General features: G+C 35.6%; 1 protein-coding gene and 1 pseudogene across 50 annotated transcripts in view; both read left to right on the top strand.

The window, feature by feature from the left end:
* STAU2 (staufen double-stranded RNA binding protein 2) overlaps nt 1-27,434 on the top strand; it is a 303,762-nt gene that overhangs the window by 12,214 nt on the left and 264,114 nt on the right. For 10 of the 50 annotated variants that reach the window (XM_086336533.1, XM_086336500.1, XM_086336519.1 and 7 more), the window contains exon 3: nt 16,515-16,645. The exons of 14 other annotated variants lie outside the window; for them this stretch is intronic. In XM_086336533.1, the coding sequence (XP_086192659.1) occupies nt 16,532-16,645 (114 nt within the window). In that variant the 5' untranslated portion in view covers nt 16,515-16,531. Of the gene's footprint in view, nt 1-11,986; nt 12,098-16,499; nt 16,646-27,434 lie in introns of all 50 variants that reach the window. 26 more of the 50 variants (XM_086336490.1, XM_086336492.1, XM_086336489.1 and 23 more) reach the window with 5 other exon arrangements.
* LOC147359353 (U6 spliceosomal RNA) lies at nt 8,662-8,749 on the top strand (annotated as a pseudogene).

Genomic DNA, 27,434 nt, shown 5'->3' on the forward strand with positions numbered 1-27,434 from the left:
TCCTGGTGAGAAACTAAGATCCTGCATACTGCAGAGTGTGGCCCCCAAAAGAAAAAAAGCTTCTCTTCTCTTTCTCTCTGTGTCACCCTGCATTGCTCACTCTGAGAGTAGTTAGCTGCCATGTTGTGAATAGCTCACTGGAGAGGCCCACATGGTAAGAAATTGAGGTCTCCTGCCAACAGCTAACAAGGAACGGAGGCCTTTAGCTTACATTGTGTGATTGAGCCTTCTTGGAAGCAGGTCTTCTAGCCCTTGTGAAGCTTCCACCCCAGAGACTGCTGGCCCACCACCATTTGACTGCAGCACCATGAGAGATTCTGAGCCAGAACCACTAAGCCAAGCTGGTCCTTGACTGCTGAACCTTAGAAAGTAGATTTAAAAAATGCTTATTTTTTAAGCCACTAAGTTGAGGGTAATTTGTTATGCAGCAATAATATACTCTTTCTGCTTAAAAAACTTGAAAGCATATATATGTGTGTGTGTATGTGTGTGTGTATGTATGTGTGTGTGTGTGTATATATATATATATATGTATATATATATGTGAACAATGGTTTTTAGACATTGGATGACAGGTAGCAACAGACTGTGGTCTCTGAGAGAATAGAAACACATGGAAGTAAGCCCTTCTATTGCAGTAGTTTGAAACAGAGCCAGAGGTTGTTTGCATGCTGCAGTAGAAGGAGGAGGAATCAAAACAGAACCAAGTTTTGTTGGGATTAGGAAACAAAGATAAGAGTTCGGGAAGGCCAGGGTGGTTAGAATTGTAGGTCGGAGTACCAGAGAGAAGGGAGCTGTGGGGAGAAGTGGCAAATATATAATCAAGAGTGCACTCAAGCATATATGCATTCTAAAGTGCTTCAGAGGGTTCTTCTTGAGTCTTTGGCTCAGTTCTGATCTGTAGATGCATGACAGGACCATATCAAAGTCAGGGAAAGAAGTACTGGAGAGTAGTAAGAAAAGAATTTCTGGAGCTCACACGAGGCTGGGAATAGTTTGTGTTTCCACTGTCTAGTTTATAAAGACCTTGTAATACATAGGGTATTGGAAAGTCTTCAGAAGACTCCAGGTGATCCCAAGTAATTTAACTGTGCACCACAACAAAGTCCAAAACTATATAGAGGAATGCCACACAATCCAGAACCTAACATATAAAATTCAGTGTTTGTCATCCAAGATTAAAATGCTGCCTCACCTTGAATAAGGGATAAAACATCTAGACAGAAGATCAGTAAGGACATAGAGGACTTGAACAGCACTATAAACTAATTAGAGCTAATGGACATATACAAAGCATTCAGCAACATCAGAATACAAATTCTTACTGAGTGCACATAAAGCATTCTCCAGGAATAGGCCATGTGTTAGGTCACAAAACAAACCTCAGTATGTTTTGAAAGATTGAAACCGTACAGAGTATCTTCTCTGGTCACAGTGGAATAAGGCTAGAAATCAATGACAGAATACAAAAAAACACACAAATATGTGGAAATTAACCAACATACTCTTATTAAACAGCCAGCAGATCAAAGGAGAAATCATAGGGTAAATAAGCAGATAATTAAAGACAAATGAAGGCTGTATATTGTCACCCGGCTCATTTAACTTATATGCAGAGTACATCATGCTAAATGCCAGGCTGGATGGAACACAAGCTAGTATCAAGATTGCCGGGAGAAATAATCAATAACCTCAGATATGCAGATAATACCACCCTAATGGCAGAGAGCAAAAAGCCACTAAAGAGCCTCTTGATGAAGGTGAAAGAGGAGAGTGAAAAAGCTGGCTTCAGAAGCATTCAAAACAATAGGATCATGATGTCCAGTCCCATCACTTCATGGCAAACAGATGGGGAAAAATGGAAACAGTGATAGACTTTATTTTATTGGGCTCCAAAATCACTGCGGACAGTGACTGCAGCCATGAAATTAAAAGACACTTGCTCCTTGGAAGAAAAGCTATGACAAATCTATACAGTGTATTAAAAATGAATGAAATCACTTTGCTGACAAAGGTCCCTATAGTCAAAGCTATGGTTTTTCCAGTAGTCATGTACGGATGTGAGAGTTTGACCATGAAGAAGGTTGAGGTGCTGAAGAATCGATGCTTTTGGACTGTGGTACTGGGCAAGACTCTTGAGAGTCCCTTGGACAACAAGGAGATCAAACGAATCAGTCCGGAAGGAAATCAACTCTGAATATTCATTGGAAAGACTGATGCTGAAGCTCCAATACTTTGACCGCCTGATGTGAAGAGCCAGCACATTGGAAAAGACCTTGATGCTGGGAAAGATTGAGGGCAGGAGGAGAAGAGAGCGACAGAGGATGAGATGGTTGGATGGCATCACTGTTTCAATAGACGTGAGTTTGAGCGAACTCCAGGAGACAGTGACGGACAGGGAAGTCTGGTGTCATGCAACCATGGGCTTGCAAAGAGTTGGATATGACTGAACGCCTGAACAACAAAGACAAATGAAAATAAAAATACAGTATACTATAACTTAGGGGAGTCAGTAAAAGCAGTGCTCAGTGGGAAATTTATAGCAGGAAACACCTACATTTAAAAAGGACAATCTCAAACAAATAACCTAACTTTTCACTTTAAGAAAACCAGAAAAAGAGTAAATTAACCCGAAGCTAGCTGAAGAAAGAAAATAAGATTAAAGTGGAGATAAAATAGAGAATGGAAAGCAGTATAAAGAATCACTGAAACTAAAAGTTGGTTCTTTGCAAAGATAACTGACAAGCTGGACTGACAAAAAGAGCAAAGATGCATATAACTAAAATGAGAAATGAAAGTGGGGACATTACCATGACCTTAAAGAGGTAAAAGAATTATTAGAGAGTACTATGGCTCATAGTGGAGAAGGCAGTGGCAACCCACTCCAGTACTCTTGCCTGGAAAATCCCATGGATGGAGGGGCCTGGTAGGCTGTAGTCCCTGGGGTCGCTAGGAGTCGGATACGACTGAGCGACTTCACTTTCACTTTTCACTTTCATGCACTGGAGAAGGAAATGGCAACCCACTCCAGTGTTCTTGCCTGGAGAATCCCAGGGATGGCAGAGCCTGGTGGGCTGCCGTCTATGGGGGTCACTCAGAGTCGGATACGACTGAAGCGACTTAGCAGCAGCATGGCTCATAGTACAGTTGTATGCCAACATATTGGATAACCTACATGAAATGGACAGATTTCTAGAAACACAGATTACCAAAACAGACTCAAGAAGAAATAAAAAATTTCAACCGACCTATTAGAAGTAAACAGATTCAGTTTTTTTTTAAATCCCTCCCAAAGAAAAGTCCAGAACCAGATGGCTTCACTAATGAATTCTACCAAACATCTAAAGAAGAATTAACACCAATCCTTCTCAGACTTTTCCAAAACATAGGAGAGAAGGGAATACTTCCTAATTCATTCTATAAAACCAGTATTACTCTGGTATCAAAGCCAAAACAAAGGCACCATGAGGAAGAAAAAACTGAAAATCAGTATTCCATATCAATATAGGTGTAAAAGTCCTCAACAAAATGCTAACAAACTAAATCCAACAATATATTTAAAGGATTGTATACCACAGCCAAGTGGGATTTACTCCAGGAATGCAAGAGTGGTTCACCATAGGAAAATCAATCAGTATAATCCACTACATTAATAGACAATGGAAACCCACACCACACACAGATAATCACCTCCTGTGTGATACAGAAAGCACTTGGTAAAATTCAACACCTATTCATAATAGAAACACTCAAAAACTAGGAATAGAGGGGCACTTCTTCAACATGATAAAGGACATTTATGGAAAACTCACAGGTAGCATCCAGTTTAATGGTGAAAGACTAAAAAGTTCTCCTTATATTCAGGAACAAGGCAAGGATGCCTGTTCTTACCACTGCTTCAGCATTGTACTGGACGTTATTGCCAGGGTAATTAGACAAGAAAAAGAAATAAAAGACATCCAAAATCTGGAAGGAAGAAATAAAACCATTTCTACTTGCAGATGACATGTGCCATGTATATAGAAAATCCCAAAGAATCTATGAGTACAAAGAAAAAAAACAGAGCTAACGAATTCAGAAAAGCTGTAGTACAAGATGATACAAAATACAGTTCTGTTTCTCTATACCAGCAGTGTAGAATCCAAAAAGGAAATTCATAAAACAGTTGCATTTATAACATCATCCAGAAGCATACAGAAATTGGAAGACCTGTACTCTGAAAACTATATAACAGTGTTGAAAGAAATTAAAGAAGACTCAAGTAAATGGAAAGATATTTTTTGTTTATGGATTAGAAGACTTAGTATTGTTAAGATGGCAGTACTATGCAAAATTGTCTGCATATTCAGTATAAAGTCTGTCAAAATTCCAGTGACCTTTTTTGCAGAACTTGAAAAACTGATCTTCAACTGCTTATAGAATTGCAGTGGGCCCAAATAGCTAAAGCAATCTTGAAAGAGGACAGAGTTGGACGGCTCCTACATACTCCATTTCAAAACATACTGTAAGTCTACAGTAATCAAAACAGTGTGGTTCTGGCGTAAGGAAGGAGGACCAATGGAATAGAATTGAGAGGCTAGAAATAAGCTATTACGTATATGACCCACTGATTTTTGACAAGATTGCCCCAAACCACACAGCGCAGGAAAGAATAACATCATCAATAAATAAGAGTTCTAAGACAACTGGATATCTGTATGCAAAAGGATAAACATGGACCCCTATCTCACACCACATACAAAAATTAACTCAAAATGGGTCAATGACATAAGAACTATAATTCTTGTAACTCAACAATAAAAAGAAACCCAACTGAAATGGGTAAAGGACTTGAATAAATAGTTCTCCAAAGAAAATATACAAATGACCAACATGAACGTGAACAAAAATACTCAGCCTCTTTAGTAATTAGGGAAATGCAAGTGAAAACCACCATGAGTATCCTTTCTTGCTCTCTAGGATGGCTGGAATCAGAGAGACCGACAATAACAAGTGTTGGTGGTGTTGTGGAGGAAGCAGAACACTTGTACTATACTGGTGGGAATGTAAAGTGTTTTATTTTCTGTAGAAAACAGTTTGGGATTTCTTTAGAGTGTTTAGCATAATATTACCATGCAATTCCACTCCTAGATATATACCCCAGAGAATTGAAAACAGTTATTCAAATATATGCACACACATGTTCATATTAACACTATTTATAATAACCAGATGGTATAAGCAGCCCAAATGGATGGATGAATGGGTAAACAAATTGTGGTGCATACACACCATAGAATATTATTTATCTGTAAGAAAAGATGACATACTGATACATGGTATAATGTGATGCTCCTCAAAACACTTTTAATAAGTGAAAGAAGTCAAACACTAGAGTCACATATTATCTGATTCCATTTACCTGAAATAGCTAGAATAAGTAAATCTATAGAGACAGAGTGCAGATTGGTGGTTGCCAGGTCCTGGGGGGTAAGGATAAAGGAGGAATCACTGGCTAGTGGGTATGGAGTTTATTTTGGTGTGATAAAAACATTTTGAAACTAGGTAGAGGTGGTGGTTGCATGACATTGTGGCTGTACTAATGCCCCTGATGTCTTCACTTTGAAATGGCTAATTTGATGGTATGTCAGTTTCATTTCTATTAAAAAATTAAAATGCTTGCAAAGAAGCATGAGAATATAACCATAACTAGGGTAAAAAAATTAATCTCTAGAAAGAGACCCAGAAATGACAAAGATGATTGATTCAGCAGACAAAACTGTAAAAAGAGTTGCTATTAATAATGCTGTCAATGTTCAGGAAGGTAGAGGAAAATAGGAAAACGATGAGAATATAAATAAAAGGTATGAGTAGACTTAAATGGGAATTCTAGCAATGAAGAATGCAATATCTGAAGTAAAAAATACTTGATGGAATTAATAGCAGACACTGTAGAAGAAAAGGTAAGTGAGCTGGAATATGTAGGGAATAGCAACTAACCAAAATGAAGCAAAGAGTGAAAAGACAGGAAAAAAGTGAACAGAGCATCTGTGAGCTATTGGATAACATCACAAGTCTAAGATAAATTAATTAGATGTTCAGGAGAAGGGAGGGGGAACAGGAAAACATTAGACCAAATAATGACTTTTCCCCTGGAGAAGGAAATGGCAACCCACTCCAGTATTCTTGCCTGGAAGATCCCATGGACTGAGGAGCCTGGTAGGCTACAGTCCATGGGGTCGCAAAGAGTCGGACACAACTGAGCGACTTCATTCACTTTTCAATGACTTTTCCATTAAATATTATGGAAAAACCCAAGCCAATTTATTGGCCAATCCAGTATAAACTTCATAACTGTGTAAAGCTCAGTGAATCTAATTTGAGAGAAACAATATTCAAATGACTGAAGATCAGTGATAGTAAAGGGAAATCTTCAAATCAGTCAGGGGGAAAAAAGACATTATATATAGAGAAAAAGAGATAAGGATGACAGTTTTTGTTGGAATGTACAAGCCAGAAAAGAGTCAAATGACATTTTAAACATACCATAAAATACTTGTTAACTTTGGATTCTGTTCCCTCTGAGAATGTTTTCTGAGAAGTTACTTGTCATACAAAAGAACTTACTACAAAACAGACTCACAGACATAGAAAACAAATTTATGGTTACCAAAGGGAAAGGTAGGGGAGGGATGAGTTAGGAGTTTGGAATTAACAGATACACGAAGCTGCTGCTGCTGCTGCTGCTAAGTCGCTTCAGTCGTGTCCGACTCTGTGTGACCCCGTAGACAGCAGCCCACTAGGCTCCCCTGTCCCTGGGATTCTCCAGGCAAGAGTACTGGAGTGGGTTGCCATTTCCTTCTCCAGTGCATGAAAGTGAAAAGTGAAAGTGAAGTCGCTCAGTCGTGTCCGACTCTTCTCGACCCCATGGACTGCAGCCTACCAGGCTCCTCCCGCCATGGGATTTTCCAGGCAAGAGTACTGGAGTGGGGTGCCATTGCCCTCTCCACGCTACTATGCTTAAAATAGATAAATAACAAGGACCTACTATATAACACAGAGAACTGTATTCTATATCTTGTAATAATCTATAATTGAAAAAGAACCTGATGAATATATGCGTATATTTTTTATATAAAACAATCACTTTGTTGTACACCCGAAATTATCAGAACATTGTAAATCAACTATACTTCAATAACAATATATTCCAGAGGAAATGAAAAAGAAGTGACTCTTTTGTTTAAAATTTTTTAATTATTATAAAATATTCAGTATATAACACAGAACTTAACATTTTAACTATTTTTAAGTTTTATTGTTATAGAGTTGTTAGGTTGTATCTGACTGTTTTGTGACCCCATGGACTGTAGTTCACCAGACTCCTCTGTCCATGGGATTTCCAGGCAAGAATACTAGAGTGGGTTACCATTCCCTTCTCCAAGGGACTTTCTCGACCTAGAAGTTGAACCTACATCTCCTACATTGGCAGGTGGATTCTTTACCACTGAGCTGGTAAAGAATGGGAAGCCCATTTTTAAGTGTATAGTGACATTAAGTACATGAACAGTGTTATGCAGCCATCACCATTATCCATCTGCAGAAATTTTGATACTCCCAAACTGAAACTCTATACCCATTAAAGCACTAATTCCCCATTCTTCAATCCATCAGCCCCTGTCAACCACCATTGGCTAATACTCTGTTCTATGTGTATATCACATTTTGTTCATCCATTCATCTGTCAATAGATATTTGGGGTGTTTCCACCTTTGGGCTCTTGTGAGTAATACTGCAGTGAGCTTGGGGGTGCAAGTGTACGTTCAGATGCCCACTTTCTGTTATTCTGGGTATATATCCAGAAGTGAAATTGCTCGAGCCTATGGTAGTTCTCTGTTTAATGACTGTTTCCCTTAGTGGCTGCACCATTTCACATTCCCACTAATAATAAACAAGAGCTTCAAGTTCCCCACATCCTCACCAGTGCTTATTTCTCTCCTTTGTTCCTTCCTTTTTCCCTCCTGCCCTCTCCTCCTTGCTAATGGCCATCGTACTAGATATGAAGTGGCATCTTAGAGTTTTTATTTGCATCTTTGATATTAGTGATGTCTAATGCCTCTTTATTTGCTTGTTGGCTTTTTGTATGTCATTCTTGATGAAATGTCTATGCAAATACCTTACCACTATAGGAAAAATTTTAAAGAATGTCCTTCAGGCAGCAGGAAAGTGCAAAAGATGAACAAAGAAAAAAGCAGAAATGGTCATTACTTGGGTAAATGTATAATCTTTTTTTATTAATCTTTTTGAAAGGTAATTTATTATTCAGAGCAAAAATATTAAACTATTGTAAGGCTTATAGCATACAAAAAAGTACAGTGCATAGTAACAGCTTGAAGGTTGAGGGAGAAATGGAAGATATTATTAAAGATTTTAATGCCCTTCATTAGGTGGTACAATATAAAGGTAGATAAGATATATGTCATAAACTCTAGCAGTTAGTAAAACAGCAAAACAAAAACTTATAGCTGATAAGCCAAAGCAGTAGATAGAATTGAATATATAAAATAATTAAGTCAACAGAAACCATGAAAAGATGAAGGGACCAAAGACCAGATGGGAAAAATATAATAATATGATAGGTTCAAACCTAGTGATATTATATAATCCCATTAAATGTAAATAGTGTTTGCTTCAGCAGCACATGTAAAATTGGAACGATACAGAGATGTACAAAGATGATACATAAATTTGTGTGGTGTTTCATATTTTTAAAAAAGTAGTGTTAAAAACCATCCTGATTTGAAGGCTGAAATTGAATTAAAAAGCAAGATCTGACCATATACTTGCCTCTAAGAAATAGTAACTGTAAACACAAATAGATTAAAATAATGGAAAAAGACATAACAGATTGACTTAGTTGAAAGAAACTTGGACTGGTTTTATTAGTATTACAATAGGTTTCAGAGCAAGAAATATTTCCTACCTGGGTTAAAGAAGATCACTTTGTAACAATAAAGGGATCAGTTAATTAAGAGGACTATTAGTGCCAAATGTTTTGTTGTTGTTGTTGCTGTTTAGTTGCTAAGTTATGTCTCACTCTTTTGCAACCCCATGGACTGTAGCCCACCAGGCTTCTGTGTCCACAGGATTTCCCAGGAAAGAGTACTGGAGTGCGTAGCCATTTCCTTCTCCAGAGAATCTTCCTGCCCCAGGGTTTGAATCCAGGTCTCCGGCATTGGCAGGCAGATTCTTTGTCACTGAGCCACTGGCAGCTAGTAATAGAATTTCAAAACAAACGAAGCAAAAACTAATAGAAATTCAAGGAAACACTCACAATTATGGTCAGAGATTTCAGTGATCCCTCTCAATAACTGATGTAATAAATTGACAGAAAAAAAAGTTTCAAAGATGTAGTTGACTTGAATAACACTGTCAACCAACTTGACCTGGCTGCGTTTACAAACCACTTTATACAAGAAGGTCAGGATACCCATTCGTTCACAAGTTCATACCAAACATTTACCAAGATAGACTGTATTTTGGGCCATAAAACAAATCTCAATAATTCAGAAGGAATCAACTCCTAAAATGAACCTTCTCAGATAACAGTGCAGTTGAATTAGAAATTATTAATAGAAATATCCTTGGAAAATCTACAATATTTGAAAATTAAATAGCATCTTATAAGTAATTCATGATTAAAAGAAAAAACAAAAAGGGAAATTATAAAGTATTTTAAATTAACAGAAACACAATATATTAGATGTTGCTAAAACAGTACTTACTGGGAAATCCATAGCTTTAAATATTTATATTAGAAAAGAATAAAGATCTCAAATAAATGACCTTAGTTTCCACCTTAATGATGTAGAAAAAGGATAAATTAATTCTAGAGGAAGCAGAAGAGATTAATCTGAATAGCTATATATGTATTAAAGATACTAAAGTTGTAGTTAAAAAAAAAAACTTCCCACAAAGAAAACTGTAAGTCCAGTTCACCTACTGGACCAATTGGTGAATTTACTAAATACTGTAGGAAGAGATAATATTAGTTCTACACCAACTTTTCAAAAATATTTGAAGTGGAAGGAGTGGTTTCTAAAGACCTCAGTGTCAGCATTACTGAGATGCAGAACCAGGCAGTAGGTTCTGGAATAGGAATAAAAGAAAGTCCTAATAAACAGATGTGACCTAATTTTCTATGTAGAAAATCTGATGGACTCCTACTAGACCTAATGAAGAAGTATAGTAAGATTGAAGGATACAAGATAAATGTGCAAAAATTGATTGTGTTTCTATACACTAGCAAGGCTTCCCAGGTGGCACAGTGGTAAGGAATCCACATGTCATTGCAGGAGACACAAGAGACGCAGATTTGATCCCTGGGTTGGGAAGATCCCTTGGAGTAGAAAATGGCAACTCACTCCAGTATTACTTGAAAAATCATATTGACTGGGTAGCCTGATGGGCTGTAGTCCATGGGTTTGCAAAAGAGTCTGACATGATTGAGCGTGCGCAGCAAGGAACAATCTTTAAAAAAAATACTATTTAAAAATAGTATAAAAAATATGAAATATTTATGGATAAATCTCACAAAGTATGTTAAAGAATACTGAAAGCTATAAAATACTGCTGAAATGAAAGAATACCTAAATAATTGAGATCCATTTGATCCTTATTATTCATGGATTCTGTATTTGTGAATTGGTCTATTTGCTAAAATTTATATGTAATCCCTAAATAATCCTTGCAGTGCTTTTGTGATCATTTACTGACAAGTGCGGAGTGGTGAAAAATTGAGTTGCCCTGTGTGCACAGTCTGAACTGGGGTTGAACCAGATGACAGGCTGCTCTCGTTTCAGTTCTCCTGCCATAAGCAAGTGTCCTTTTCTTGGTTTATTTAGTGCCACATTTTATTTTTGTGTCTTTTGGTTGGTGATTTAGCTATTAAAATGGCTCCCAAGCATAGTGCTGAAGTGCTTTATAGGGTCTTTAAGCACAAGAAGGCTGTGATATGTCTTATGGAGAAGATATATCTGTTTAGCTAAGCTTCATTCAGGAGTTATTGTTGGCTCTGAGTTCAGTATTAGTGAGTTCAACAGTATATATTAAGTAAGGGATCTTTAGCTAGATAAAACACACATAAAACAAGGTTATTTATTAGTTGACTTTAAAAAAATGTTATGCCCAGATGTTTACAGGAACCTAACCTTTTATTTCCCCAGAAGCAATAACTCAGTATTTAATAATTCACTGTTTTGCAGGAATGTTAAAAAACATAGCTATCACTGAGATATCATCATCTCAATAATGAAAATTGAGATTTTCATGTCATGTACATGGATTATATGTCATGTACATGGATCAGAAGCCTCAGCTTTGTTAAAATGTTGATTTTCACCAAATTAATCTGTAGATCCAGGGGAATTGTCTATGTTGACAATTTTTTAGTATCATTCCTGGTGTGTTCTGCTCTACAGAAGTTTTACATTTTTGTGTTGTTAAATCTATCAGTTTATCCCGTCATGATTTTTAGGTTTCTTTCTAGAAGTTTTCTATGTTGCAGGATTTTGACATACCTTTAGCCAAGTTTTCTTGTGCTTTTGTCATATTTTTATACTCTTCACTTTAATGCATTTGGAATTAATTTTTCTGTCTATTTGAGATAGGGACAGAGGAGCCTGGCGGGCTATATCCATGGCGTCAAAAGAGTCAGACGACATAGTGACTAAAATACCACCACAACCATATGAGATAGGAACTTTAATTTTTCCTAATTAACAGCCAATTCTAGTACAGCAGTTTGATCCTTGGGTGGTGATTTTGCTTGGACAGCCTTAGGTTATGGTCTGATGTGAAGTTATAAGCTATGTTTTAGTTGCAGCTGTGGACAGACAGTTACATTTCTCTTAGAGGTCAGGACTCTGTGGAAGGTAAATTCCTTGTTCTATTTTGACTCTGTTCTTTCTTTTTGTTTTACTTGGGAATTCGGATGACCCCCTTCCAGTAGCAGGGAATAGGGAGAGGGGAGCCAGCAGAGAGACATAGACTGTGTTCCAGTCACTTTCTGTACCTGTGATGGACACGGATTCTTCTATGGAGAGACTTGCTTTGGCAGGTGAGGTTAGCCTCTGGTTTCCTGGCATCACTTCAGCTGTAATTTAACTACCTTAAAAATGGTGCTACTCTTGAGTTCTGGCTTAGGCAGCTTTTGGTATTTTGGTGGATTCTGGTCACGTATTTTTTCTGCTACATCCTACTCTGCATTCTACATTCTGCCAGTGGTCTGCTTGCATTTTCCAGAATGTGATGTGTTTAATGTGCTTTCTTCTGCATGTGTGCTCTGGAAAAGCTCTGCCTCTTTCTCTTTCCCTCCCTCACTAACTCGGTGAGTGCCTGCTTTCCTTAACTAATGTAGTGTAATCTAATCACACCCCTTGAAACCTGCCTTTCAACACCCCTTCACCTAAGGAGTCCCTTTAAAGCCTTATCTCAGCACCTTCCATGTTGTAGTCTAGTGTGTGTGTTTCTTCTCTCTGTGCGTGTTTTCTCACAGACTCTGAACTCCTTTGGAACAAGTATTCTTTGCCTATTGATTGAAAACTGTCAACTGTATTATTTTGGCATATTTTGAAGATCAAGTCCCAGAGAGTTTAGGACATTTTATTAAGTATAGAAACAATCTGTCTCAAAAAGCAGGGTAGGCCTCTGTTTTGCTGAGTGTGCAGATCCTGTTGTTACAGTGATTTTACCAACGTAACTTGTCAAAGTTACGGAGAGTTACATGTAAACAAACTTTATATCCAAGGTAAACACTTCCCCAACAGAAATATGAGAAATCTTACATATAATATATATCACACTTGGGGATTTTTCAATGGAAGCAAGCTTAATATGTTATAGTAAGTCAGTGGAAAAATAATAGCAAATACATGCTTTTCATAGAATAATAAAGAAGTATAATAGTATGAATATAATCAACTTATCCTAACAAACATTTTAACTCTGAATATTTTAGCTTAGGAAGCCATGAAAAAAGTTTATGAAATCATATCATTTTCAGTGATAGTGTGCTAAAGATTATTTATATGCAGAGTAATAATGGATTCTTATTGTTAATAGTATCTTACATCATTTGATTCAACCAATATACTATAATCTAGTAAAAAACAATTATTATTTCTATTTCACTGTCCAGGAAAGTGAGATTTAAGTACTTTCTCAACGTTATGTGTAGAAGTCAGTCAGTGGCAGAGATACCCAAAACAGGCTCTTAGGCTCTTAAATATATGGCATTTGTTCTCTCAGAAGCAAAGTTTTAAAACTGTGAAATTCATTGTCATTAATTTTATTTACTTCTAAGCAGGTATCTACTATTCCAGCCACCAAATTGAATTGAAGCTTTCTTTAGTCTCTTGAAAACATATGAAACAATGTGTATATATATATATATATCTCTCTCACTTTTTGTACTATTGACTTTTCTAAAAAATAATAAATAAAGTTTATGGATATCAACTTTTATAGACCAATTTGTTTTATAATTTTGTAGATATTTAATCAAAATTTTGGTTTAATTTTTTATTACTACTTTGTCATTGAACTCTGTTAGTATTGTTAGTATTGTTAATAAGATATCTGATTGAATGCAGGAACAGCTATGGAAAATAAAGTTTTAATCATTTTGTAAAATAAAATCTGAACCAGGACTAATTATTTTTGAACTTACTAACTAAACATTTGGACTTTGAAGTTTTGTTGATCTTACATGTATTTTGCACATCTTTCACACCAAAACTTAAACATGGAATCCGTTTTTGGATTCCGTTCTGTGAATCCATTATTGGGTTCATGTAATGTTTATGAAGCAGAAAGTTAGAATGAGTGGAATATAAGTTTTAGTGCCATGTTATTATCATTTTCCTTTAAGGAATTTAGATCAGATTTTCTTACCAAACAGAGCTAAGTTTATAGAGCTATAAACATATTTTAAACACATTTAAACATGCTTAAATCCAGTGCTGTTACTTTTTATACTGTAAAATCATCACATTATTCTTGCTATGATCTTAATATTTTTTGAATCATAACAGATGAATATGCAGCATTGCTGAGTTACGAAAATTGTCATAGTAGCAGTATAAATGCTGTTTTAGTATTATGCGAAATAACTCATTTTTGCCAGGCTTAAATATTTTCTCATTTTCATTCTTCTTTTGCTTTTTGGTGTTCAGGTAGCTGTGTGATCTGTTGTACTTTAGTATTTAACACTATGGTTGCAAGGATCAGAATTTGACTATGGTCCCAGATCATTTTGTATTTTATATAATAACTGATTTCCTGGCACAGAAATGTTTATAAAATGTTTATAAATGCAGATTTCCTCAACTTTCTTGACTAGTAGTCTTTGCCTTTTTTGTGGTGTTCCTTATTTGTTTATTTTTGCTTTGCAAGCCATTTAGAATGGTTTAATTGTAGAATTAACTGTCAACTGTATTGGTCCTACAGTTGGTTGCTTATATTTTTTTTTTTTAACTTATGCCTTACTAGGTATTTGTGTAGTATTGTTACAAAATAATTTCTTAATAATGATTGAGATCGTTATTATACCAAATTATTAGTCCTGTAAAGTGTATTAAAAAGTAAATTAAAAGTATTAAAAAAGATGCTATTTTCTACATTAAATCTTGTCATAGAAAGTTTATAGATGAAGTTCCTAAAACCAGCTATTTCTGTTTATTTAATGTATTCTTTATATATTGTGACTCCAGTTTAATTGAGCAGGAAGTAATCCATTTGCATGTTTTATGCTAAGGTTTTTTTTTTTTTTTAAGTGTTGGGCCATACCCCATGACATGTGGGACCCTATTTCCCCAACAAGAGATTGAACCCACGCCCCCTTTTTGGAAGGCAGAGTTTCAGCCACTGGACTGCTGGGGAAGTCCCTATGTTTAAGTTTTAAAATTGGAGGTGAAAGAAAAACTAAAAAAGCAGTTAAATATGTCTGTAAATGAGATGAAGGAAAAATACAGGATAAGATACTATAAAAATATTCTGAAGCTGTAATTGTGGTAGAATTTAAAGTACTATGTATTTTAAAATTGTAACCTTATAACAACCTGTTAGTTAAGTAGAATATACTTATTACTCTTATTGTATAGATAAAAAATAATAGGCTTAGTAAATTTAAGTAAAAATAATTAAGACATTTCAGATTAGGGGAGAGTTTCTTAAGGTAGTAAAGTCACAGACCACAAAAGAAAAGATTGATAAATATTATACGTAAAATAGTCAGTAGAAAAAAGGACAGAACTAGTTCCCAGAAGAGGAAACCCAGATAATCAAAAACAGTTTTGTCAGACATCAGATTGTCAGAGATGAAAATATCTGACCATACTACACATTTTCAAGGTTGGAGGGAAATAGTAATTACCATGCTGCCGAGGAAAGGTACAATCCTTTTTAGTGATGTTTGGGGTAGTGTAACTTTAACTTGTAAGAGTGAGAAATTGAAGACAATCTATTAATAAAAGTCTTCTATCAGTAAGGAGGGTTAAAACATGGCTAAGGTATTGTGATGAAAATTATACATCAGTTAAAAAGTAATACACTGGATCTATGAGTTAAATCTCAAAAACATAATGAAGAGTGAAGAATGTTGTGAAAATGGTATGTCTGTTATATTACTATTTATATGAACTACAAAACCACATATGTCAGGATTATGTATTTCTTTGTGGATATATATGCATGCATATAAATGTATCTTAGATTATCCGAGAGGGATATAGTTTAAATTCACATAGTGGTAGTTTCTGCAAATGATAAAGGGAACTTAACTGGAATGTAATACTGTTTTTCCTTTTTTTAAAAAGTAAGACTAAAAGCAAACAAAATACTAATTTTAATTTTGGGTGGTAACTGGTCATTTGTTATTCTAATTTTTTCCCCAAAATTTCATTAAAAAAAAAAGTTATGAAAACATAATAGTCAGGAGAGCTAGTAATTAAACTTAGGACTTGATTCCCACGTCTGGAGCTTTTTCAATTTAATATGCTACCTTAGAATGAGAAGGAAGAAAGGAAGATTACATGATAAAACAGTCAGATAAAATTTAGTTTTATAGCAATAAGAATAAGAATTATGTGTTTATGCTAAAATTTCTTGAGAAGAAAGTTATAGGATAAATTAAAAGTTATTATATAATCTTATACTGTTTTTCAGTCTTTAAGCATGCTGTTATTCATGTTTATGTATAGAGAGCAATTTAGGTACTCAGGAAAAAAGTTACCTTAATTTGTTTAAAATGTGATACATATTTCTATTGCATGTAATGGAAATTTAGATGATTTGAATGATGATCAAATGGTTTGATGATTTGAAATTTAGATGATTTGAAACTTTTATCTAAAATTCATGAAAATAATTTAGTCCAAATATACAATCTGATTTCAACCTGAAAAAGTCAAAACTAGTTTTTCTTCCATTTTGTAAAGTCATTCTTCACAAAAACTTTACAGCCTTTTTATTTACAGCTTCTCTCCAAGATAAAATGGCAAACCCCAAAGAGAAAACTCCAATGTGTCTGGTAAATGAGTTAGCCCGTTTCAATAGAGTCCAACCCCAGTATAAACTTCTGAAAGAAAGAGGGCCTGCTCATTCGAAGGTAAGGTTCCGAAGAGAGGTGGTGAGCCATGCTTATCAAATCTGTGAGATTTATCATCTCAGGTTTTAACTGTGCTTTATTTTGGGGGGAGGGGGTACTGGATGGCCTAAAGGGTCTCTTAGTTCTCTTTTAAAAGTATTTTAAAGTCTGTAACTGTATAGCTCATTATGGTTTGCAGAGTTCATTCTGATATAGTACTTCACAAAAATCTTAATGCAACCACATGAGATACGAATTTTTGATTTCCATTTTGTAAATTAAGAAACTCAGGCACAGAAAAGCTAAGTAACTTGCTTAGTAGTTCATGAGTGCCAGCGCCAGCACTTGTCCATGTATTCTGTGACCTCCAGGTATGGTGCTTTTCCCATGACATAGTAACTGATAACCTAAAAATGGATGCAGAGTAAAAACAGCAACAGTTACTTAGACGCCTTTTCCAATAGGATGTTTAATTCCGAGATTCACCATTTATAAAAGTTGTATGTGCCAGTTTTGTTGTTAGCTGTGTATTCATTTATGATATTGTTCTTTTAAATGTAAAATTGATTTATATTTTTATATTGCCTCATGCATACATGTTTGCTTGTGTATACATTGCAAAGAAATTATGACTAAAGCGTTTATGCTTGAGCTCTGTCATCCTGTTTTTAAAAATACCACTTGTGCACACATATCCTTGGTACATTTTTAATCTTGGATATTGGAGATTATGATAATGATTATACATTTTTGTATGCAATGTGGAAGCAATTGATTCTCTAAAAGTTGGTTAATCTTCATACAGTACAGGTTATTGGATTATTTAATTGTCTTCTAGCATCTCCTTCAAAGTAAGGGAAATGAGATGAAACTGAAATCTGTCCATTTTGTTCCATATTGGAGACTTCTGTGAAGGATTTCTGGGCAGCACTTTAATTTGTTCAGAATATCTTTTGTTCAGAGACAAAGGTAGTAGCCTTTCTCTTCCATACCTGTTAATTCATATCTATTACACACTCTTTCTTTCTACCCTTAATCTTGTTGAAGTGTTTGAATTTCTTACAGTGTCTCATGGTTTTTCACATCTGTCAGATTTGAACACACATCTCACATCTTCCAGACCTTTGTGAAACTTCTCTGCTGCCTCCACTGGGCCTCTGGCAGGCCTTGACCTTCTTAGTTGTAGTTGTTGCTGTCCTGTGCTACTGTGCTGTGTGAGACCATTTCCTTAGAGCAATAAATACTTTATCCTACTACAATTCATAATTCCTGTAGTATGTCTCCTGTTTTTTTATTCTCATTGCCAATTCCAGGAATTCTTCCTTGAGATAGACCTCCGGGTTTGAATTTCATGTTAATAGACTCACCGCCCATGTGACATCACACTAGACATTTGCTGACCTCTGAGTGATTCCATCACATTTCTCATGGCTCACTTTCAGTCTCTACAATATTCATTCTTAATTTTTGGTGATACTGCCTAAATGATGGTTATTTCAGCGTGCTGACATTTTAGTGTCTTACATTTCTCCAATTATCTTGTCTTCCATTCTCCTTCACCCACTCATTCCTATGATCAAAGTCTTGATTTTACCATTACCAGTAACTGCAAGACCCTCCAGAATTAGAATCGCAAGCATTCATTTGTCTCTGACACCCAGTTCATTCGGTCTAGTAGTCTGCCTTCAGTAGTCTTTCCACAACACAAGTCCATTGATTCTACCACCTTTTTACTATTTCTCAGTTACCTCAGTCTTCATTTCCTTTTTCAGCTTTAATTCCATACACTTGGTATGTACCCTTAACTCTCTTCCATTCTTGATTAGAACACGCTTAGCAAAATCCCAACCCAAATCCCCACTCTGCCGTCCCTTCTGAGGTATGGATGAACGACTTGTAGAGGACAATGAGTAGTTGTTTCTATTTCTTTACCAAGTCCCAACCCCTCTTTGCCTAGTCAAGGTCATTCCTCCAGCTTTGTCTCCCCTCTCCTCCCGTAACTTTCTTCTGTGTCATCAAATTCTGCTTCTAATGGACCGGATTCTGCTTCTAATTTGGCCCACATTCTTCTTTGTAGACAGTCCTAGATTCCTTTGGGTTTTAAGGAAATGTGGAGATTCCTTTGGCAACCTCCACCTACTGCTCTGGGTCTTTGATCATACACCACACCATTTAGCCTGTTGCTCGTCTTAAAAAGAGTGAGAACAAGAATAAGTAGCATATTCTTGAATGAAAGGTAGTACTTACAAGTCTTAGTTCAGTTCAGTTCAGTCGCTCGGTCGTGTCCGACTCTTTGTGACCCCATGAACTGCAGCACACCAGGCCTCCCTGTCCATCACCAACTCCTGGAGTCCACCCAAACCCATGTCCATTGAGTTGGTGATGCCGTCCAACCATCTCATCCTCTGTTGTCCCCTTCTCCTTCTGCCCCCGATCTTTCCCAGCATCAGGGTCTTTTCAAATGAGTCAGCTCTTCACATCAGGTGGCCAAAGTATTGGAGTTTCAGCTTCAACATCAGTCCTTCCAGTGAACACCCAGGAGTGATCTCCTTTAGGATGGACTGGTTGGATCTCCTTGCAGTCCAAGGGACTCTCACGAGTCTTCTCCAACGCCACAGTTCAAAAGCATCAATTCTTCGGTGCTCAGCTTTCTTTATAGTCCGACTCTCACATCCATACATGATCATTGGAAAAACCATAGCCTTGACTAGACGGACCTTTGTTGGCAAAGTAATGTCTTTACTTTTTAATATGCTGTCTAGGTTGGTCTTAAGTCATAATTAATTTTAATGTTAATAATAGTTGGCTAAGTCTGAGTCTTTTTTGTGGAAAGTAAAGTCATTTGCATTTATGCATGTATGCTAGTGGTTTTAAGTGAGACATAAAATATATTTGAGTGAAATAAATGATTATCTCTGGCATGAAAAATTTAAACCTAGCTCCAACTCATTAATTTTCTTGGGACATTAGCCGGTTATATGGCAACTTCCATAGGTATGTAAAGATGTGTTTATGTACACACACACATGTTTAACAGTAGTGGTTCCCAACCTTGGTTATTCATTGGAGCTTTAAAAAATACTTAAGCCTGAGTCTTACTCCCAGAAATTCTGATTTAATTGGTCTTGGATGAGGCCCAGATACCAGGACTTTTTTTAAAGCTCTCAGATGACCCTGATGTGCATCCAGAGTTGAGAAACACAGGACAGAGATTAATATCTTCAAGGTGGTATAGAACTGTCTTCTCATACATACTTCTTGATGGGAAGTATTGATCTATATTTACATGCTTTCTTCTTTCCTCATTGAGTCTTACAGAATGTGAACAACTTGCAGAACTTTCAATGTGTGACTAGTAAATAAAAACTATTTTAATGTTTGCCTTGTCCCCTTTTATTTTTGTTATTTGTTATTCCTTATATTTATGTGAGTTATTATGACATTGCTGTATTGTATCTCTTAGGTACCTAAATCTAGTTCTTTATTTTCTTATGACTTGTTTAGATTTTCTCAAATCTCAAAAGAAGGCTATTATAATGCAGACAGCCATGAATAACATAAAGTGGTATTTTCTTTTTTTTACTTTATTTCCCTATTTTGATGAGTTGTAGATATGCATGGCTGAGTGTTAAGAAAGCTGCTGTCATAGTGACACTTGAAGAAAGTTTACTCTGGAATAAATATTGCTGAGGGAGGCAGTTCTACCCAGTGGCCTTGAAGTGAAGTATTTTTCTTCTTTTAATTCTTGCTAGATTTACCAGGCTTGATCTTTGCCTTACGTTATCTGGCTTGTGTGGCCTCAAACAACTTAGAATCTCACCTGTAATTTGAGAACTATTGTACCTGTTCTAGTATAGTATAATAGGATGATAGTTTGTAAATTCTTAGCAAGTATGTTGATAATGGAGATGCCTGGATAATTGTCTCATTGTATGTTATTAATAGTTGTATACAGGATTTAAAAATCCTTGGTAAAATATCTGTTGAGTATAATATGACAGACACTGTTCCTTTTTGGAGCTTTCTGCTCTGCCGTTTTGCCTCTTTGTATATTCTGGATTCAAATCCTTTATTAGATACGTGCCTGACAATTATTTCCCCCTCTTCATGGCTTATCTTTTTCTTTCTTTTTTTACAGTGTCTTTTGAAGAGCAGGAATTGTTAATTTTGATGAACTCCAGTTTATCCATTTGTTCTCTTATAGATTTCGTTTTTGGTATCATACCTAAGAAATCTTTGCCCTATTAGAGGTCATAAGATTTTTCTTCTGTGCTCTCTTCTAGATGTTATGTAGGTTTTACATTTGGGTCTTTTAATTAGATCTAATTGCCACCTTGAGTTAATTTTTATAGATGATATGAGATATGTAACAAAATTTATTTTTTATTTCTGTTTTTTGGTTACAGATGTTCAGTTGTTGAAGAGATTGTCCTTTTCCTACTTCATTGCCTTTGCACCTTTGTCCAAAATCAGCTGTCTATATATATCTTTATTTCTGGTCTCTGTTCTGTTCTGTTGGTCTCTCTTTTTCTGTTTTTAGGCAAATACTATGCTGTTTTGATTGTTGTTTTACTCACTAAGTCGTGTGTGACTCTTTGTGACCCCAGGGACTGTACCCTGCCAGGCTTCTCTATCCATGGGATTTCCCAGGCAAGAGTACTAGAGTGGGTTGCCATTACCTTCTACAGAGGACCTTCCTGTCCAGGGATCGAACCCATGTCCCCTTATTGGCAGGTGGATTCTTTACCACTGAGCTACCTGGGAAGGACAACTATTTTGATTACTATAGCTTTATAATCTGGTAGTACCAGCCTTCTACTTTTGTTCTTCATTTTCAGAGTCGTTTTGGCTATTCAATACACTTTGCATTTTCATACAGATTTTAAAGTCCACTAGTCCATTCTATAAAGCACCTTGTTGGGATTTTGAATAGAACTGCTGTGAATAAATAGCTCAATTTTGGGAAGAGTAACATGTTAGAAAAATTGAGTCTTCCAACCTATGAACAAAGTATCTCTTGTTTACTTAGACATTCTTTAATTTCTCTCAATATTTTGTAGTTTTCAGTGGACAGGTATTTCTCATCTTTAGGTTTATTTCTAAATATTTCATGTTTTTGAAGCCATTGTAAGTGATATGGTTTTTAAAAATTTCAATTTATAATTTTTCTTATTAAGCATTGCTAATATATAAAAATACAGTGATTTTTTTGTTCTGTATATTTTCTTTTATAAATTTTAAATCATTGAAATATGTATAGCATTTCTGTATAAGTATGCACACATGAGAGTGTGAAGAATAAAAGTACAAATAGAGAAATCTGAAGATTCCTAGTTTTTCCATAGCAGGTTAACTTTAATTTATACTGTCAAATAGTGCTAAAAATAACTGCCTTTCTAATATAGGGAATCCATACAGCGCCAAAGAATGTAGAAGAGAGTGAAATATATCAGATTATTTTTATGATACATTAAAAATTCTTTTTATAAATTTTTTATGTAATTAAAAATTAATATATTTATTTTTGGGTATGCTAGGCCTTCGTTGCTGTGCAGGCTTTTCTTTAGTTGCAGTTAGTGGGGCCTCGTCTCTGGTTGTGGTCACGGGCTTCTCATTTCGTGGCTGCTGCTGCTTGCGGAGCACTGGCTCTAGGGCGCGGGGCTCAGTAGTTGGGATTCCCAGGCTCTAGAGCACAGGCTTAATAGTTGTGGTGCACGGGCTTAGTTGTTGCACGGCATGTGGAATCTTGCTGGACCAGAGATCAGACCCATGCCTCCTATATTGGTAGGTGGATTTTTAACCACTGAGCTACCAGGGAAGCCCTTTTATATATTTTTTAAAGGTTACTTTCCATTCATAGTTATTACACAATGTTGGCTCTATTCCCCATTTGTACAGCACAGCGTTAAGTCTGTTGTATGATCAGTAGTTTGTACCTTCCATTCCCCCATCCCTGCATTTCCCCTCTCTTACCCCTACCCCAGAACCACTAGTCTGTTCTTTCTGTGAATCTGCTTCAAAAATACACTGATTTTTGTATATTGATCCAGCATCTTGCAGTCTTGCTAAACTCACTTATTAGTTCTAGTAGACTTTTTTTTTTTTTAAGATCCTGCTGTGTGTCCCACAAGCTATTTGTGACAGTTTTAAATCTTATTTCCCAACCTGATTGCCTTTTATTTATTTCTCTTGCTCAATTGCATTGGCTAGAACTTGCAGTGCAATGTTGAATAAAAGTGATCAGCACAGACATCTCTAACTTGTTCGTGACTTAGTCATTCAGTTTTCCCTCATTAATTGTGATGTTAAATGTAGCTTTTTCTATAGATGTCTTTAATTAGATTGAGGAAATTCTTCACTACTTTTATTTTTTTTGCTGAGAGTTTTAACATGAATTAATATTGGTTTTTGTCTTATGGTTCTTCTACATTGATTCTGATGGTCATATGACCTTGCTGTTCTTAATCTCTTATTATTGTGAATTACATTGTTTGACTCTCAGATGTACAATCAGTCCTTGTCTTTGTGGAGTGAAATGCTTGGTTATAAAGTATTATCTGATTTCTGTATTGGTGGATTCCATTTGTTAATGGAATTTTGATAAGGACTTTTATGTTTTGTGTGGTGTGTAGTTTTGTTTTGTTTTCCCTGGTAGTATCTTATTGTGGTTTCATTGTCAAAGTTATGCAAACTTCATAACGTAAATCAAGAGGTGTTCCTTCTGATTCAGGTTTTGGGAAGAGTTTTTATAAATTGGCATTATTTCTTCCTTAAACGTTTGGTAGACTTTATATCCAAATCATCTGGGCCTGGAATTTTCTTTGTAGGAAAGTTTTAAACTACAGATTCAGTTCCTTTAACATGTATTAATATAAGGCTATTCACGTTGCCTGTTTCTTCTTGAATGAGCTTTCATAACAGTGGCCTTTAAAAACTTAGGCTGTTGAGTTTATTGGCATAAAGTTAAATATTCCCCTGTTGTCTTTTTAATATTGTGAGAATCTGCAGTGATGTCCTCTCTCATTCCTGATGCTGGTAATTTGTGTCTTCTCTCTTTTTTCTCATAGAGGTTTACAAATTTTATTGATCTTTGCAAAGTACCAGCTTTTGGTTTTTTGGGTTTTTCTCCATTTTTTTCCTATTTTTTATTTTCTTATGTTTGCTTTTACCTTTATTACTTTTTTCCTTGTTTACCTCAGCTTCGATTTACTCTTTTTCTAGTTTCTTCAGATTAAAACTGAAGTTAACTTGAGACTTCACTTCTTTTGTGGTGTAGGTATGTAGTGCTGGAAATTTCCCTTTAGTATTTTTAATAGCATCATCTTTTGAGATACAGTATTTTCATTTGCATTCAGATTAAAATACTTTCTGTTTTCCTCTTTGATTTCTTCTTTTCTCCATGGGTTATTTAGAAATGTGTTATTTATTTAGGAATGTGTTATTTATTTTCTAAATATTTGGAGATTTCTAGAGATCTTTCTGTTATTAGTTTCTAATTTAATTCCATTGTGGTCAGAGAATATACTTTACATCACTTGAATCCTTAGAATTTGTTGTGAGTTATTTTATAGTCCAGAATATTGTCTGTCTTGGTAAATATTTTGTGAGAAGTTGAGGACAAATGTATATTTGCCCCTTTTGGGTAGAGTGTTTTAAAGACATTGCAGTCAGTTTATACTGGTTGATAGTGTTGTTCAGCTCTGTTCTGTTCCACCTGATTGTCTGCTGTCATTGTTATATCAATTATTGAGAAGGGGATATTGAGTCTTTGACTTTAATTGTGGATTCTTTATTTCTCTTTGGAATTCTGTTCATTTTTGCTTCATGTATCTTGAAGCCGTGTTGTTAGTTGCCCGAGTGTTTTTTTTTTTAATTAATTTTTTATTGGAGTATAATTCTTTGCAATGTTCTGTTAATATCTGCTGTACAGCAAAGTGAATCAACTACACATATGTCCCCTCTTTATGTAGACTTCCCATTTAGTCACCACAAGCATTGAGTAGAGCTCCCTGTGCTGTACCGTAGGTTCTCATTAGTTACCTGTTTTATACCTAGTGGTGTATATATGTCAGTTCCAGTCTCCCAGTTCATTCCATTCTCCCTTTCCCCCTTGGTATCCGTAAGTTTGTTCTCTACATCTTTGTCTCTATTTCTGCTTTGCAGATAAGTTCATTGGTACCATTGTTTTAGATTCCACATATTAGTGATATTATACAGTATTTGTTTCTCTCTCTCTGACTTACTTCATTCTGTATGACCATCTCTAGGTGTATCCATGTCTCTGCAAATGACACTGTTTCATTCCTTTTTATGGCTGAGTAATATTCCCTTGTATATATGAACTGCATTGCCCAAGTGTTTAGAATCTTTAGTCCTCTTCTTGATTAGTTGGCGCCTTTGTCATTATGAAGTGACCTTTGTTATTATCGGTAGTAGTCTTTGCTCTGAAATCTACTTTGCTTAATATTATTATAACCATTCTGACTTTTCATTAATTTATGTTATGATATATTTTTTCTATCCCATTGCTTTTAAACCATGTATCTTTATAGTTGAAGTGCATTGCCTGTAGGAAGCATGTAGTTGGATTTTGTTTTCTTATCCAGTTTGACAGTCTCTACATTTAAAATGGGGGTATTTACACCATTTTAACTTTCATAACCATTCTGTGGTTATTACCCTGATTTCACTAAAGAAGTAAGAAGACAAATGGAAAGAGTAAATAACTTCCTTACTGTGACACATAGTAAATGGTGGATCTGTGACTTAAGCTCATAAGCAGTATGTCCCAGGACTCCTACTCAAAATTGCTACTAAATGTTTATTATAGTGGGACTTTTTTTCCTCTCCAGGTTTTTTTTTTGGTTTGTTTTTCTTTTGAGATGTAGTTCATGTATAATGTTGCATTGCTTTTAGGTGCAGCATAGTGGAATTCTTAAGAGGTCTCAGAAAGCAGAGAATTGACTTGGATACATTTGCATTTTATAGCATGTTCATGTTGATGATGGCATGGCTTTCTGGATCTTAGTTTCCCAACCAGGGACTGCACCCAGGCCCTGGCAGTGAAAGCACCAAGTCCTAACCACTGGATGGCCAGGGAATTCCCAAGAGGGACAGTTTGATGGGAAAGTCTTATGTGAAAGAAATGGTGTTAGGGTGGTCTTGTAGTAATTTAGGAGAGAGATACATTGATACTCTTAACTGAGAATACAGATAAAGGCCAGATCTGAGAAGTGTTTTTGAAATTGAATCAGTTGGATGCAGGGGAGAATGTAGAGAGAAATGGAGCAGACAAGGAGGACCATTCAAAGGTGTTTGGCTTGTGAACTGGAAAAGTGGTGACATCTGGAAGGTTAGGAGGCAGGAAACCTGAGTTTATAGGGCCTTAGACTAAGGTGGTGACAAAAGAAACGTCAGGGAACAGTTTTGAAGTGTTGCGAAATAAATCTTAAGAAGACAAGGATAAACAAAGGAGCTATTGAGGTTTTGAACCTGAATTAATGAAAGAAAAATGGATGAAACATTCTGGAGGATGAGCTGATTTGGAAGAAATGGGAGAGAGAATATATCCTTTGTGGCAGAGTTCTCTGTTACATACTATATAATTTGAAAACCAAAAGACCTAGTCACTGAGAAATCATTTTAAAATTGGGCAAATGTATTTAAAATATGTTTTAGATAAAAATTTTACACTGAATCAAAAGAAAAATTACTCACTTTTAAAAGATTTGTATATATTTTGAATTTCAAATGATTGTAAATATTTTCAGCTGTATATTTTGAAAAATTGAAAATCTATGAGAAAAATTGAAAATCTGTGAGAAAAATTGAAAGAGCAGTATAATAATGAATCTTTCATATTTACTAGTCATTAATTTATTCAGTACATTGCTACATTTATCTCTTTCTTTGCTCCTTCTGTATAGAAATATATATACTCTTTCCTTGAACAGTTTGAAAATAAATTCCGACTATCATGACATTTTTATCCTTAATACTTGTATATCTGTCTTGTGAGACCAAAGACATTCTTCTTCATAGCCATAATACTATCATCACTCAATTAATTGAAAATTATAACTGAAGACATTATTTATTATATAGTCTATAGTCAAATTTCCCTGGTTTCCCCTGGTTGTTCTCTAAATACGCTTTGTACTTTTTTTCTTTCTAGTACAAGTCTGATCAATAGCTTATTGATAGCTTATTGTGACCTTCTATATCTCTTTAGCATCCTTTCATCTAGGACAGCCCCTTTGCATTCTTCTGTCTTTCTTCTTTCATAACATGGACATTTTGAAGAGTTTCAGTCAGTTTCTTAGAGAATACACCATAATACAGATCTGTCTGATTGTTTCCTATGATTAGATTCACAGTAAGCATTTTTGGCCAAGAATGCTACATATTTCTCATTGGATCCTGTCGGGAGGCGTGTGATGTTCATTTGTATGATTATTGATGATGCTAATTCTAAACACTTGGTTTTTAAAGGTATCTTCTACCTGCTCTCTTTCCTGTAAATTCACATTTATTTCTAAATAATTAATAAGCATTTTGAGGTTCTTACCTTGTATTCCTACAGAGCAGTGGGCTATCTAGAGAGGAAAACAGCAGATTGTGTGTGTATACTGTAACTTGATCCTAAATTTTAGAGGTGTTTGAGCCCATGTGGAAATACGGTGTAGATGGAGTGTTAGGATGTGCAAGGGGAGGGGTGTGTGTGAAGTGAAGATGGACAGGTCACTCCTTTGTGGCTTGCAGCACTGGGGGCAGTTGAAGGTTTTCAAGCTGGTGGTGTTCTGGGTGATGC

The sequence above is a fragment of the Bos grunniens genome, chromosome 14 (assembly GCF_055505025.1).
Source record: "Bos grunniens cultivar Pamir isolate PY7600 chromosome 14, Bosgru_T2T1.0, whole genome shotgun sequence".
NCBI classification, from domain to species: Eukaryota; Metazoa; Chordata; class Mammalia; order Artiodactyla; family Bovidae; genus Bos; species Bos grunniens.